The sequence below is a fragment of the Pelophylax lessonae genome, assembly GCF_965119305.1.
Source record: "Pelophylax lessonae genome assembly, chromosome: 4".
Taxonomy (NCBI): Eukaryota; Metazoa; Chordata; class Amphibia; order Anura; family Ranidae; genus Pelophylax; species Pelophylax lessonae.
This window is the reverse complement of record NC_138771.1, coordinates 488190405-488204492: the sequence shown is the minus strand read 5'-3', so window position 1 is coordinate 488204492 and position 14088 is coordinate 488190405. Positions and strand designations below refer to the sequence as shown.

Here is a 14088-nt window from a genome sequence, read left to right as displayed (position 1 = left end):
TTGGAAACCATTAAAAAAAAAAAAAAGTTTTGTGGCGCTCTGCCGAGGAGAACGAGGCGAAAAAATTCCTCCCAGCTGTTCATTTGTGCGCTCAATGTATAGATCCTGAATGTGATAAGGAAGTACATATAATACATATAGGAGAGAGGGGTAGAAATCTCTTAGGGTACAAAGATAATAATTGTAACGGACAGGAAGTGGCATATTTAAACATTTATAATAATTCCTTTCTTTTATCTTCCGCAGGTTCAGGGTCAGTTGCCCCCTTTAATGATCCCTGTGTTCCCGCCTGATCAGAGGACGCTCGCTGCCGCAGCTGCAGCCCAGCAAGGATTTCTCATTCCTCCTGGATTTAGCTACAAGGCTGGTTGCAGTAAGTCATCTTGTATTATTGTAAGGAAATCCGCACCTATTGGCCTCTTAGAGTCACCTATAGGGGGCACCACCATCAGCAAAGTCTGTTATCTGCAGTTCTTCATATATTGTATCGTGGTTCTCGAGCGGTTGATTGGTGCGGTTTCCTCTAAAGTTTACCTGATCAATTATCTCTGTTTTTGGTTTATTTATATCTTAAAGTGAAACTAAAGTTAGATATTTTTCATTTAAAAATAATAAACGTCATACTTACCAGGAGTTTTGCACAGAGCAGCCCAGATCCTTCTTTTCTTGGGTCCCTTGCCGGCGCTCCCTTGCCAGTGCTTCTGGCCCCTCCCTTCTGCCGAGTGCCCCCACAGCAACCAGCTTGCTATGGGAGTACCCGAGTCAAGCCGCTGATCTCTGTGTCCATTCAGAAACTGAGCTGCTGTTCGGCCAAGCCCCCTTTCTCTCCTCATTGCCTCACTGACTTTGACAGCAGCGGGAGCCAATGGTGCCCCGCTGCTGTCTCAGCCAATGAGGAGGGGAGTCCCAGACACCCGATACTCTTGTGCAACATCGCTGGATGGAGAGGGGGCTCAGGTAAGTATTAAGAGGGCTTCTGCACACAGAAGTTCTTTTATCTTAATGCATAGAATTTATTAGGATAAAAAAACCTTCTGACTTTAGTGGCAGTAAAGACTAATATTTAAAAACATTGCTTATCCCTCCTCATACCTATTCCGCATACTGTTTGTAACAGGGATCTGTGTAAATACCTTTTTCTAAATCTGGTTCGGTGCGATCACGTGATCAAGAAGCTGTGGCTCCCCTGTGTCAGCGAGAGGCTGCTGCAGGGAATGGGAGGGAGCGCCAACAATAGGGAGGCAATGGAAGCTGTGTAGGTGATGTAATATAAATTCAGCCCCATTGTTAAATGCTCCCTGACACAGGGAAGCCACAGCTTCTCGATTATGTGACCACATCAAAGCTGTTTTAAAAATAAAGTTTTTTTTTTTTTTACACAGGTCTTTTGTAAACCATATGCAAACATTTGCAGGAAAATTCATACATTCGATGACATGATGATTGTCCCTCAAAAACGTTTGCTTTTTTTTGACATTTGATTTTGGAGTGAATGAACCAAACCACATTCAATGTTAGAAGTTCGTTTGTTCGAGAGAAATTTTCTATCCTGTTCCTTCTAATTTCATAACATACATATTTTAAATCCAGAGATTTCATCACTAGGTTCCTGTGCTTCTCGGTGCAATGCTGGCAGATAATGGCTGGTGGAAGGAGCTGCCTTGGTGCTATATAGGTGCATCTCAAAAAATTAAAATGTCATCAAAAAGTTAATTTATTTTAAAAAGTGAAACTCCTATTTCTCTTTCGTTCATTGACGGACACAGCTCTTGATATTCTTAACCATTGGGTTATACTGTCCCCTACAGGAGTAGGACACTAGGCAGAAGAACAGTCTGGGGAGTCCCAGGGGATATACTCCCTCTCTCTGCTATAGGCACTCAGCTTTTTCTGCCTAGTCTGGAGTAAGGACCTAGTTCCTTGCTGGGATCTTTGGTCCTGGCAAATTTTTTCTATTTAGATAGAAATTTATTTCTCCTGGATTTTTCCTGCGAGATCTACAATCAACTGCTCTGCTCTAGGTCGGCAGCGACATAGCCTCACTGGATGGGGGCTGGCCTGCGAGTTAAATGCCTCGTGAGGTCGCATTAGAGCGGTTCTCGGCCTGAGTTGCAGCATTCCTCCTGGTCGACAGCCCCCCCCCCCCATTTTGATGGAGAGGGGTTCTGTCTGGAGAGGTGCCCATCCAGTTCCTGGTATGGTGAGTAGCTGTCCGCCCTCTACCCCTGGAGGGTTTTGGGGTGGACAAGGCCCCGCCTTGGGACGGTCAGACCCTCGTGTTCCCCTCCTGTGGTGGGGTCTGGCGATGGGGCTAGGGGTGGTGCGCAGCCGGCGACCGGACGATCGGCAAGTGGGTTGTACCTGGTGGGGGCTCCTGCCAGGGCCCCCGGTCCTGCCTGGGTCTTTCCCTGAGGCCTAGGGATCTCTAATAGGCCTCATGGTGCCGTGCAGGGCTGCCATTTTGTTGTAGCCAGTGTGTTTCTATGCACGGCAGCCATGTTTGTGTAGTCCGGCGGCCATTTTGCAGGGGTTTGCCATTGAAAATAGCAGCGGCCATGAAAGTGGAGCCCTGTGTACGACGATTTAGGCGGTGGGAGCCCCTCCTCATCCCCTGGTGCTGACTCCTGGATCCTTTTACTTCCTGATCGCCTCGTGTGCAGTGCAGATTATCCTGGTGGCTGCAGGTGCCTGTTTCTGCTGGGTGGTGAGTCTGGTGGGGTTCTCTCCCTCTCTGCTGAGGATCGCTTGGTACTCTGTGCCTGGCAACTGGGTGGTGCTGCCAGCACGGTGAGGGTGTCCCGTGCAGTGTTTTACACCTGTTTTGTGGGGTCCCCCTGGTGACTCATGGAGTGTTTGGAGCACATATGCCCACCTGATCCCCTCTCTGAGGCTGCGGGGCCCCAACCATCCATCAATGCAGTCCTGGAGTCCTTGGTGTCACGGGTGGAGTTGGCTTTCAAGCGACGGGCTAGCAAAAGGCACCCCCAGTTCCGTTTGCACAGTTCCATATGAGGTCCCTGCAGTTTCGTTTGCACAGTTCCATATGAGGTCCCTGCAAAGGGAGATTCTGGCCAAATTGGGACAAGACTCTGCAGTCTCTGGACAATTAAATCCAGCTGAGTCGGGGGAACGAAGGAGTCCCTAATATGGTGGCTCCATTCTCCGGTGCTTCAGCTGGGCAGGCGGATTACCTCAGTCGGCAGGTGTTGGCCCAAGGGAGGAGTGGTCCTTTCATCCGTAGGGGTTTTATCAGTTATGTCTCCGGTGGGGCATCCCCGAGGTGGATCTGTTGGCATCTCGACTCAACAGAAAGGTGCGAAGATTTGTGGCTTGGTCCCGAGATCCTCTGGCAGACGCCACAGACACGCTGTTGGCCCCGTGGGGTTTGTATCATCTGATTTACGCCTTCCCTCCTCTCAAGCTTCTTCCAAGACTTCTACACAGGATCTGGGCAGAAGGGATTCCGGTCATCTTAATGGCTCCAGACTGGCCTCTCCAGGCTTGGTACGCCGATCTGGTGTGGCTGGTCACCGAACGTTCCTTGTAATCTTCCTCCCGGGAGGATCTGCTGTCCCAAGGACCGATCTTCCATCCTGCTTTACAGTCGCTGGCTTTGACGGCTTGGCTGATGAACGCTAGGTGCTGAAGGATAGAGATTTATCTGAGTCGGTGATTCCTACACTGTTAAAAGCTAGGAAATCTACTTCTAGGAAGCTCTACCATCGTATGTGGAAGACGTACATTGCATGGCATGAGTCTCTTTGGGTTCATTCTCACTCCTTCTCGGTGGCTCGGTACTTGACCTTCCTTCAACGGGGAGTTGAACAGAAATTGGCCTTGAGTACCATCAAGGGCCAGTTGTCGGCTTTGGCGGTTTTCTTCCAATGACCTTTGGCCAAACACTCCCTGGTGCGTACCTTTCTTCAGGGCGTCCGACATTTGGTTCCTCTAGTGCGCTCTCTGTTGCCGCTTTGGGGCCTCAATTTGGTGCTTTTGGCTCTCCAGAAGCCTCCCTTTGAGAATCTTCTGGAGATTTCCCTGCTTATGCACTCCCAGAAGGTGGCCTTTTTAGTGGCTATCACCTCTGCGCGCAGGGTGTCAGAACTGGCGGCGTTATCCTGGTGAGTCACAGAGAAAAGGTGGTTCTTCGCCCCTGTCCGTCCTTCCTTCCTAAGGTTTTCTCTGATTTTCATTTGAATGAAGACATTGTGTTGCTTTCCCTTTGTCCCAGGCCTAAACATCCAAAGGAAGTTGCCTTGCATGCCTTGGATATGGTCCGGGCAATTAGGGTGTACCTGACAGCTACGGAGTCTTTCAGGAAGTCAGACTTACTATTTGTGCTCGCGGATGAGCCTCGTAAATGGTTGCCCGCTTCCTCTGCAACCATTTCCAGATGGATTGGACAGACTGTGGTCCAGGCTTATTTCCTTAAGGGTCAGGTTCCTCCTGTCCCTGTTAAGGCGCACTCTACTCGGCGCTTAGTGCCTCCTGGGCCTTCCGTCATCAGGTGTCGGTAATGCAGGTTTGCAAGGCGGCTACCTGGTCGTCTGTACACACATTCACAAAGTTTTATAAAGTGAATGTGTTGGTATCTGCAGATGCTCCTTTCGTCCGCAAGGTTTTGCAGGCTTCTGTTTAGAGAATTTTTCCTCTTTTGAGGGGGTTTTCTATTTTTTGCAGGTGAGCTCCAGTTGTTGATAGATGAGCACCAAATTACCTGGTTGGCTATGTTTAGCCTTGGGGAAGTATTTTCTGCCGTTCCCACCCCTCATGTTTGACACTGCTTTGGGATGTCCCAATGGTCATAAAGATGAGGAGCTGTGTCCATCAATGAACAAAAGAGAAAATGGGATTTTTGACTTGCCTTAAAATCCATTTCTCTGATGTTAATTGACAAACACAGGACCTGCCCCTCTTTGGAGTTGTTTTTTTTTTATTTTTTACTGACACTGCTTGTTATAAAACTGAAGAGTTTGAGAGTGGGAGTATACCCCCCAGGGACTGCCCCATAGGGGTGGTCAAGTTTTTTAGTGCCCTACTCCTGTAGGGGGCAGTATAACCCTCAACTCATGAAGTTGAGGAGCTGTGGCTGTCAATGAACATCATCAGAGAAATGGATTCTATGGTAAGTCAAAAATCTCATTTTTTTTTTTTTTTTTTTTGCTCTTATGTTATAATCTAATTTTCTGAGATACTGAATTTTGGGTTTTCACTATTTGTAAGCCATAATCATGAAAATGAAAAGAAAGAAATGCTTTAAATGTATCACTTTGTATGTAATGCATCTACAGTATCTCACAAAAGTGAGTACACCCCTCACATTTTTGTAAATATTTTATTATATTGTCATGTGACAACACTGAAGAAATTACACTTTGCTATAATTTAAAGTAGTGAGCGTACATCTTGTATAATATAGATATGCAGGCACCCGGACTGCTTCTCCAATGCTCTCTCACAGGGCAATGAGTATTAATCCTCAAGTAGTGTATGGCTCGAGATGGAAACAAAACAAACATCCCTCATAGCGTGTTATGTAAAACGCACTTTATTCACACAACTAAAGCATAGCAGCTTACGTGATTTTGAGTGGAAGCTGCGTTAAATTATTCCTCCGTGGATAACCGGCATCTGTTAATTCCCCACCAAGAAAATGTCCGCCGCGTCTCCTCCTCGTGGTAGCGTCAGCCGCCATTGGCTCCTTCCAACGCGCTCCATCATACGCTGGTATGGATTTCTGGTCCATGTCTCTGCCCCCCCCCCTCCCCCACACTCCCCACTACTCTCCCCACATAAGGAAAGTTTGAGTTTTAATGTGTTCCAGTGACCACTAGCAGGGTATTGCTTTTTTTTTTTTTAAATAAAACACCACTATTGTAAATTAAAGTGTCTTTCTAAGCAAAAAGGAGTGCAAAGTGTAATTTCTTTAGTGTTGTCACATAAAAAGATATAATGAAATATTTACAAAAATGTGAGGGGTGTACTCACTTTTGTGAGATACTGTATATCAAATATGAGTTTCACTTTTTGAATTGAATTACTGAAATAAATTAACTTTTGATGATATACTAATATGAGATGCACTTGTACATATCTTACTGAAAACATCACCGCACCCTGCCTCAGTGTTCCTTCCAAGACCTTTCAGCCCTAATGCAAGCTGTGAGCTGTCTTTTGGGGGATGCGCAAATATCAAAATGTTGTAATGAGTGGCTGTCATTCTGGAGGAGTGGGTGTTACTAGGCAGCCTGTATTTGCATGCAGACCACCCTAGGCAATGCCAACATGTGACGTTGAGACACCAGAATTAAAAGAATTGAAATCCAATGAATGAAGGGGGGAGGCCAAGAACAGCCAGGCTGGAGAGGGGAAGACTAGATGATGCTGAAAGTCCTCCAGCCAGTAAATGGGGCAGGCTTCATCTGACTTGCTGCAGATTCTAATGCATATTGCTAGAAGCTCACAGTGTGCAGTGAAATCCGAGAAAGCCAATCCAGTTTAGGAAAGGAGCTTGTATAACTGTGCAAAACTGAAGGCAAGGTAGGAGTTCAGCTTTAACTTCCACAGGAATGCTAAAAGCTGTGTGAGGTCTAACCCTTATCTGAAAACAGCCGCAGACAGTTCAGGATTGGGGCTGCAATTCAGTTATGTTTTTAATTTTCAGTGGCTTCCACTTTTCAATCTTGTCCTTACTGGCTTGGCTGACCTCACATAGGGGTTCGAGATTCACACAGCCCTCCCTATCCTATGGAAGTTAATAAGCTGAGGGTTCTAAATCACGGAACAGCCCTCCATCTGACCAAGTCGGAGAGCGATGTCTGGTGGGAGCTCTGGTCTTTAAACGGGTCATTTTCGTGGCTAATCTGTGTTCTTGCTGTTAAAGACCTGCTAGTTTTATCAGCTAAATTAAAAACCTTTTCACCGTTAATTAGCATCAGGTAATAGAACATCTCGAAGATGTTTCAGGTTCAGACATCCTGCTGATTTGGTTAATTGTAAAGAATCATTGCACCATCCGGATAATGTTCCTGCCGGGCTTTGTACAGAGATCTCCTCTGTAGGACAATGGAACATAATGTTTGTTATAAACAGTGCGAAGGGAAATATATGTGTGACCGCAGCAACCAATCGTATGGAGACTGACTGTCACAGGTCAGACAGTTAATTAAATTACCTGCCTGCTTTAGTAAAGACCCCTTGTTTCTTGTTGTTGTTTTTATAATATCAGTGCACCCAAGCTGAGATAAAAATAGGATTTCAGTTCCAGGTGATGTCTAGTGGGCTAATAAAAATATATATAATGCCGTCTCTGGCACTTTAGTGATGTCATGTGCCTCAGGCCATATTTGCCTGCTCTGTTATTGCAGATCTTGGGGTGTCCCAACTTCTCCTTTTACATTTCTAATTTGATAAAATAAATTAAAAATTCAGCAGGGGTGGAAACCCCTCATAATGAGTACAGCAGGTGTGTAGACCAGACCTGAGAACTGAAATGGTGGGGACCACACATAATGGGCACAAGGATGGAAGGAACCCCTCCTAATGGGCACAAGTATGGAGTGAACCCCTCCTAATGGGCAGAAGGGTGGAGGGGACCCCTCCTAATGGGCACAAGGATGGAGGGGACCCCTCCTAATGGGCACAAGGATGGAGGGGACCCCTCCTAATGGGCACAAGGATGGAGGGGACCCCTCCTAATGGGCACAAGGATGGAGGGGACCCCTCCTAATGGGCACAAGGATGGAGGGGACCCCTCCTAATGGGTACAAGGATGGAGGGGACCCCTCCTAATGGGTACAAGGATGGAGGGGACCCCTCCTAATGGGTACAAGGATGGAGGGACCCCTCCTAATGGGCACAAGGATGGAGGGACCCTTCCTAATAGGCCCAGCAGCTGTGCAGAGCCAGTAACTCAGCACAGGGATGGTGAGAACCCAGGAACAAATATATAAGCAATAGATTCTCCAAGGAATAGAAGGGACTGTCAGGGGGTTTAACTCTCCAGCATCCCTTAAACCCATTTACAGAATGGGCCATGACATAATATTAATCTGCACTCTATTGAAGATTGTTTTGTACTGCTACAGTCAACTGCCAGTCTTCATCAGTTAAAAGAGGTAAATTGATCTTGTGATCATGTGATCTATTAAGTCCTAAGATATATGAAACCTCCCCAAATGAAGCATGTGGCAGGTAAAGCTTGGAGGACTAACCTTTGACTAAAGTATGGCATGTCCTCCTAATGCTACATTGTATCTATTAGCCCCTTTGAGGAACATTGTGTACGTTGTATGAATTGTTTTTCTGTAAATATCAGAGAACTGGTTTTGTTTCATGACTGCCCTTTTAGACATTTCCTCACTGTGCGGCCCACTCACCCTCTGACATTAGACGCGCCTCTTTAGAGAGTCACTGCACTGGAGGAAATAGGGCTTTGCGCTCGGCGAAACACGTTTTCTGGATTGGCAGCGCACCGACCACATCACACGACATTGCAGAGATAAGGAGATAATCATATCACACTAATTCAATGGCCAAATGCTTCACCGATTCCGATTCACTGTACGGGAAGAGCCTAAGAATCCCTTTCCACATAGCTGCAAGTTTATTACATTTCATCCACCCTCTGATCGCATTATTGCAGTTCACTAAAATGCGCAGTGAGCCGATAGATGGGGGGATGTTTACGTCAATCGTTAACAAATAATCTGGCCACGAAAGACAGTTCATATAGTGAAAACGAAGGGCAGACGTTGGGACCATAGTACAGTTCAAGGAAGGCGTGTCCATGTGGAATTGTACAGCTACAGATAAATGTATAACCAGAATGACCAGCTGAAATTTTCTAGCTAACCTGTGCGATTTACAGCCATTGTGTGTCAGATTATGTGCACCGACACACAGCTCATACCTGAGGTGAATTCTGCATTGCCTGTGATGATCAAGTCAGGATCGAGCAGGGAAAGTATTCCCTGGGAAAGGGGGCGATACTTGTCAGAGGCCTGTGGATGTGCTAGCTACAATTTTACTGTACATTGTGAGAAGGTGCAGAAAGTCAGAGCCTGTTTATTTCATGGTTGGAGGAAACCCTAGAACATATTTAGCTCTTTCCCCGCCAGCTTGACTGTCCCTGGCGTACCCCCTTACTTTGGATTTCAGTTCTTTCAATCATGGAGGCTCAGCATCACATGTAGGAGTTACCTAGGGCAGTCTAAATGCAAATTAAGCTTGCCAGGGCTTTAAAATCCATATATAAAGCTCCAGACTGACTCCCACCAATCAAGGCATTTTATTATTTATATAAATCCTTCCAAGGGCCATCCTAAGAGCCCATTTACACTAGCACGACTTGTGAGGCGACTTGTGTAGCCCCAGGTCGCTTGACATAACAAAAGCAATGTTAATCAATCAGTGCCATCTTAATTGGCACTACTGAAGTCGCTCCGACTTCAGAAAAGGGTCCTGTACTACTTTGAGGCGACCTGTGATCCGACTGTCCCATAGACTTCAATGGGAGTTGTCTCCTTATCTTAATTGACACGACTTGTTATCAGACTTTCCAGGAAGAAGAAAGAGATTAGCCAGGCATTCCCCACAGACAAAGTCGCCTGTCTCTTCAAAGTAGTGCACAAGTCTCTTCCAAGTCTCTGAACAAGTCTCTTCAAGTCACGGGGCGACTTTCTGGTCGTGGTAGTGTGAACCGGCTATAATGCATGCACTATGGATGAGGGCTCTTGGGAGGAGTACTGCAGCAGGGTGCTGTGATGTTTTCATGTACAACTGACTATTTCCACCAGCCGTCATCTGCCTGCATTGCATAGATAAGCACAGAGTGCAATTGTATTAAAGTGAACCTGTTAATAACTTCTTAAGTCTGCACAAAAAAATACTGACTTGTCAACTGATCTGACTTTACATCAGTAATAAAATTTTTTTCATAAAGTTTCACTTTTTATCATGTAAAAGCCCTGCTTAAGCTCCATTTAGTTCCTTTGCCTAGGCTGAGATGATGTCATCAGTCTGTTGCAGGCTGGAGCAAGCATTTGCTTAGTCTCCCCTCCACCAATGATCAGACTGCAACATTGTACCGCGTTGCAAGGTGAGAAGCTGCAGCCAGAGCTGCTCTGTGTGAGACATTTGTGAACACAGATAAGAATTGCACAGACACCAGGATTTACATGATTGTGTCATCTCTGAGCCAGCATCTGGGTCTAGGAAATTACCCTGACAATGCCTGAACAAACATGTTGCTGTCCTTCTGGAGAAAAAGAAATCAAATGAAGGCATTGTCAGGGGAAGTACTGTGATCTCTGTGGGAGATACTAAATACCATGACACCTTGCTTGGCATGCACGTGGAAATATTTAACAATCAGCCATAACATTATGACCACTGATAGGTAATGGGAAAAACATTGATTATCTAGTGACCGTAGCATCTGAAAGTGGGTGGGATTTATTAGACAGCAAGTGAACACGTTGTCCCTGAATTCATGTTGAACGCAGAAAAAATGGGGAAGCGATAGGATTTAAGCGACTTTGACCAGGGACAAATTGTAATAGCTAGATGACTGGGTCAGAGCAACTCCAAAACTGTAGCTTTTGTGGGATGTTTCCGGTCTTCAGTGGTCAGGAAGTCAGTTCAAGGAAGGAAAACCAGCGAACCTGCAACAGGATCATGAGTGGCCAAGGCTCACTTATACAGGGGGGAAGCAAAAGCTACTGGAACACACATTTGAGTGCATCAAATTGTTGTGTATTGGACAGCATATCTGCAGACTAGTCGGGAGCCCATATTGACCCATGTCCACAGCCAAAAGCACCTACAGTGGGCATGTGAGCATTAGAACTCGACCCAGAGCAATAGAGGAAGGTGGCTTGGTCTGATGATTCATGTTTTCTTTTACCTTATCTGGATGGCTAGGTGCGTTTTTATCGCATACTTGGAGAAGAGATGGCACCAGGTTGCACTATGGAAAGAAGGCAAGGCTGGGGAGGCTTGAAGGATCTTCTAGTGATGGCTTGGTGCTAGATAACACAGCATACCTTAAGAGGTCTAGTAGAGTCCATGTCTAGAAGGGTCGGGGCTGTTTTGACTGCAAAGGAGGGACCTACTTGAAATATGTGGGTGGTCATAATTTTATGGTTGATTTAGTGTATATCTGTTAATAGGTCCACTTTAAAGGATAAGTTCACCTTTTGTAACATATTACCCCCATATTCAGTGTAACACGTTACAAATGTACCAGCCCCCCCGATCCCCCGTTTTGGCAGCGAGCGGTGAATCTTCTGCTGCCCGCTCACTGACACATTCTAAAGAAAACTTGTCCATGCGGTGCTCTGTGAATGAATGGACTACAACTACTGACAGCCTTTGCAGCTTTTGGCTTGTAGTTCTCAGTGAACTACCACAGCACCGTGGTAGTGCATTGTTTCTTCCTGTCAATGCAAAACTGCCTACTCGTACAAGGTATGGACAGACAGTTTACACTGACAGTCTGCAGGAGTCCTGCATGGCATGAGTGATCTGATGGTGGGTGCAATGCTTTCCAGGCACCTACAAAAAAAGTAGTAAATGCATTTTTTTTTACCTGTTTTCTTTTTTTTAAAGGTGAACTTCTTCTTTAAGCCTGAATGTTGAAATTGTTGTATAAACTTGAGATTGGTGAATATACAAATGAGAATATTGATAGAAAAATAGTCCATCTCTGTATCTAATTTCCTGGTAATGGTTTATTCCAATAATCTCCATAATACAGTGATCAATAATAGTGGAATAATTTCAATAATCCATTAATTTACCTGGCAAGACAAACCTTGCTGAGAGAATGGATCATTTTTAGATAACATTGAATCTACTCCTCCTAGCAGATCTAGTGATGTTTGCTGCAATCTGCACAGCTCCTGTTTTCTGAGAACACAAAGTAAAAAGAAAAAGTAAAAAATAAAAAAAAATTAGTGAAAACCGGTGAAGGATGAGGTTTCCGCCTTAATTGCCTAGCGCCTTTTATCCACCAGCCGCTCCTGGCTGCCATTGTGTGTGGCGTTGGTAAAAAGCAGCACAATGGGCCTTTTCATTAGGCCTGTGCGCGGCACACAAAAGGCGGCTTTGCGAGCGGAGAATGCTGGAGTTTAATTTGCAGGTGGAGAGGAGATAAAAGGTGATGACGCCTCTCTTATTCTCTCACTTAGGTGACCCCTACCCTGTTCAGCTGATTCCCACTACCATGGCAGCTGCTGCCGCGGCAACGCCAGGCCTGGGGCCTCTCCAACTACAGGTAAGGACACCAAACAATGGGCATGGAGGGGGTAGGCGGACTGCACAGAACAATGTCAGCATATCCCCTACTTAAAAGAGCAGCACTATTGTCTTAACAAAGTTTTTGTCAATGCTCATAAGACTGTGAACACAACCCAATGTTTAAAATCCTATTGGTATGTTTTTTGTATTGTTATATAGTTATATCTTTACATAGGACAGAGACATGTAAACAATACATACACCTGATTAGTAGTGCTGCTTAGTGACTGTGCTTATTGTTCTACTTAGGCACTGCATACACAGCTTTTTATCATACAGTCTTGCTGGAAATCCAGCATACGATTTGCGCTTCCAGCCAGTGGCTGCAGCGCTGATCAATGCATTCTGACAGGAGGGCCCCCGCTGTCAGAATACAAAGACACAGCGGGAGAGATCCCTGCATCCACATACCTTGTGTGGATGTGAGGATCTTTGAGGGGTTTTTTTAAATTTTTTTTTTTTTTTAGTTCAACCCACTGGTTGAACGGAAAAAAAACGTAATGTGTATACCCTGCTTTACTCAATGAACTGTTATTCACCGTGTTTCAGTTAACAATTCAATAATCTGAGTGTTTATAAATAGCCCTGTCTCACTTTTTAAGCACATAGTTGGGGAGGTGTAGCAGGAAATAGAGGTATGTGAGAAAGTTTAATTCAGGCTCAAATAATGGGAATCTTAAGCCTTTTAAAGTTTTATTATCAGGCCACTGACTAAAGCTGGCCATACTCTAATAGATTTTTTTTCCAAAATTCTCAATACATTCATTGACTTGACAAGATTCGAAAGTACTGTAATATTTCATTTGCTTTTAACGTTTGGTTTTGGAATAAATGAACCAAAAAAGAAAAAACAAACAAACACATGTTCTCTTAGAAATTTGTTTCTGAAAATGTTTCCATCCTGCACCTTCAAATTTTCTTGTCTCTGCGGTTAAAAATCGAGCGTCAATTTGACCCTTCTAACAATCAGAAAATCAAATGAATGCTCTTAAAGCCAGCTTAAGAAGAGCCTCCATTATCTGTGTTCAGCGCATGTGTAGTACACAGCAGCATCTAGAAAGTGTATTCCAGTATCTCCTGGGTGATTTAGGTCACATTCACACTTACGAGAGGGCCCGGCAATGATTACCTGTGAGAACCTCCGTGGGAGTTTGCGGCGATTAGCTGCAGAAGGCAGTCCCATTGAAAGCAAAAGAAGGTTGCTGGCTACCGCAGCTCATGCAGAAATCATGTGCAAGTGGCTTTCAATGGGGCTGCCTCCCGCAGCTAATCGCTAGGACCCCACATTAGGGTTCTAACATGTAATTAGCGTGGAGCCCATTCTCAAGTGTGAATGTGGCCCTAGTGTTTGCAGCCTTCCAATCAGCCGCACAAAAGTTGCGCATGTGATGCCATTCGGCAATTGTAGTGTCACCCCCTGAAATCTTAGCAAAAAAAATTTGTTTATGCTGCAGTATTATAAAAAGTAAGATGCATAACTAGTGGTAAATAAGTGCATCATTTAAAAGAAGAAAAAATTTTAAGGTACAAGCACACTGTAGAAAAGAAAAACACATAAGATGTACCACTTCCTACTACCCTCCCTCAGAAGAGGAGGCATAGTAAATTGCTTGTGGATCAATGGATCTTGGACTAAAGCATCCAGATACAAATTTATTCCAATGTAAATTCAGGCAGAGGACCAAAGAAGAAAGCCAACTCACTTTGGGGGGCCTAAATTCACCCACTTCATCAGAGCAAAGAGGATGTAAATCAATAAAATGTGTGGTTTTACATTGGCCCTACATA

General features: G+C 45.0%; 1 protein-coding gene across 7 annotated transcripts in view; it reads left to right on the top strand.

Annotated features, from left to right (window-relative positions):
* The window catches only part of SOX5 (SRY-box transcription factor 5), a 326784-nt gene that overhangs the window by 238271 nt on the left and 74425 nt on the right, over positions 1 to 14088 (top strand). For all 7 annotated transcript variants that reach the window (XM_082256133.1, XM_082256136.1, XM_082256134.1 and 4 more), the window contains 2 exons: positions 247 to 373; positions 12192 to 12277. In XM_082256133.1, the coding sequence (XP_082112259.1) occupies positions 247 to 373; positions 12192 to 12277 (213 nt within the window). The remainder of the gene's footprint in view (positions 1 to 246; positions 374 to 12191; positions 12278 to 14088) is intronic.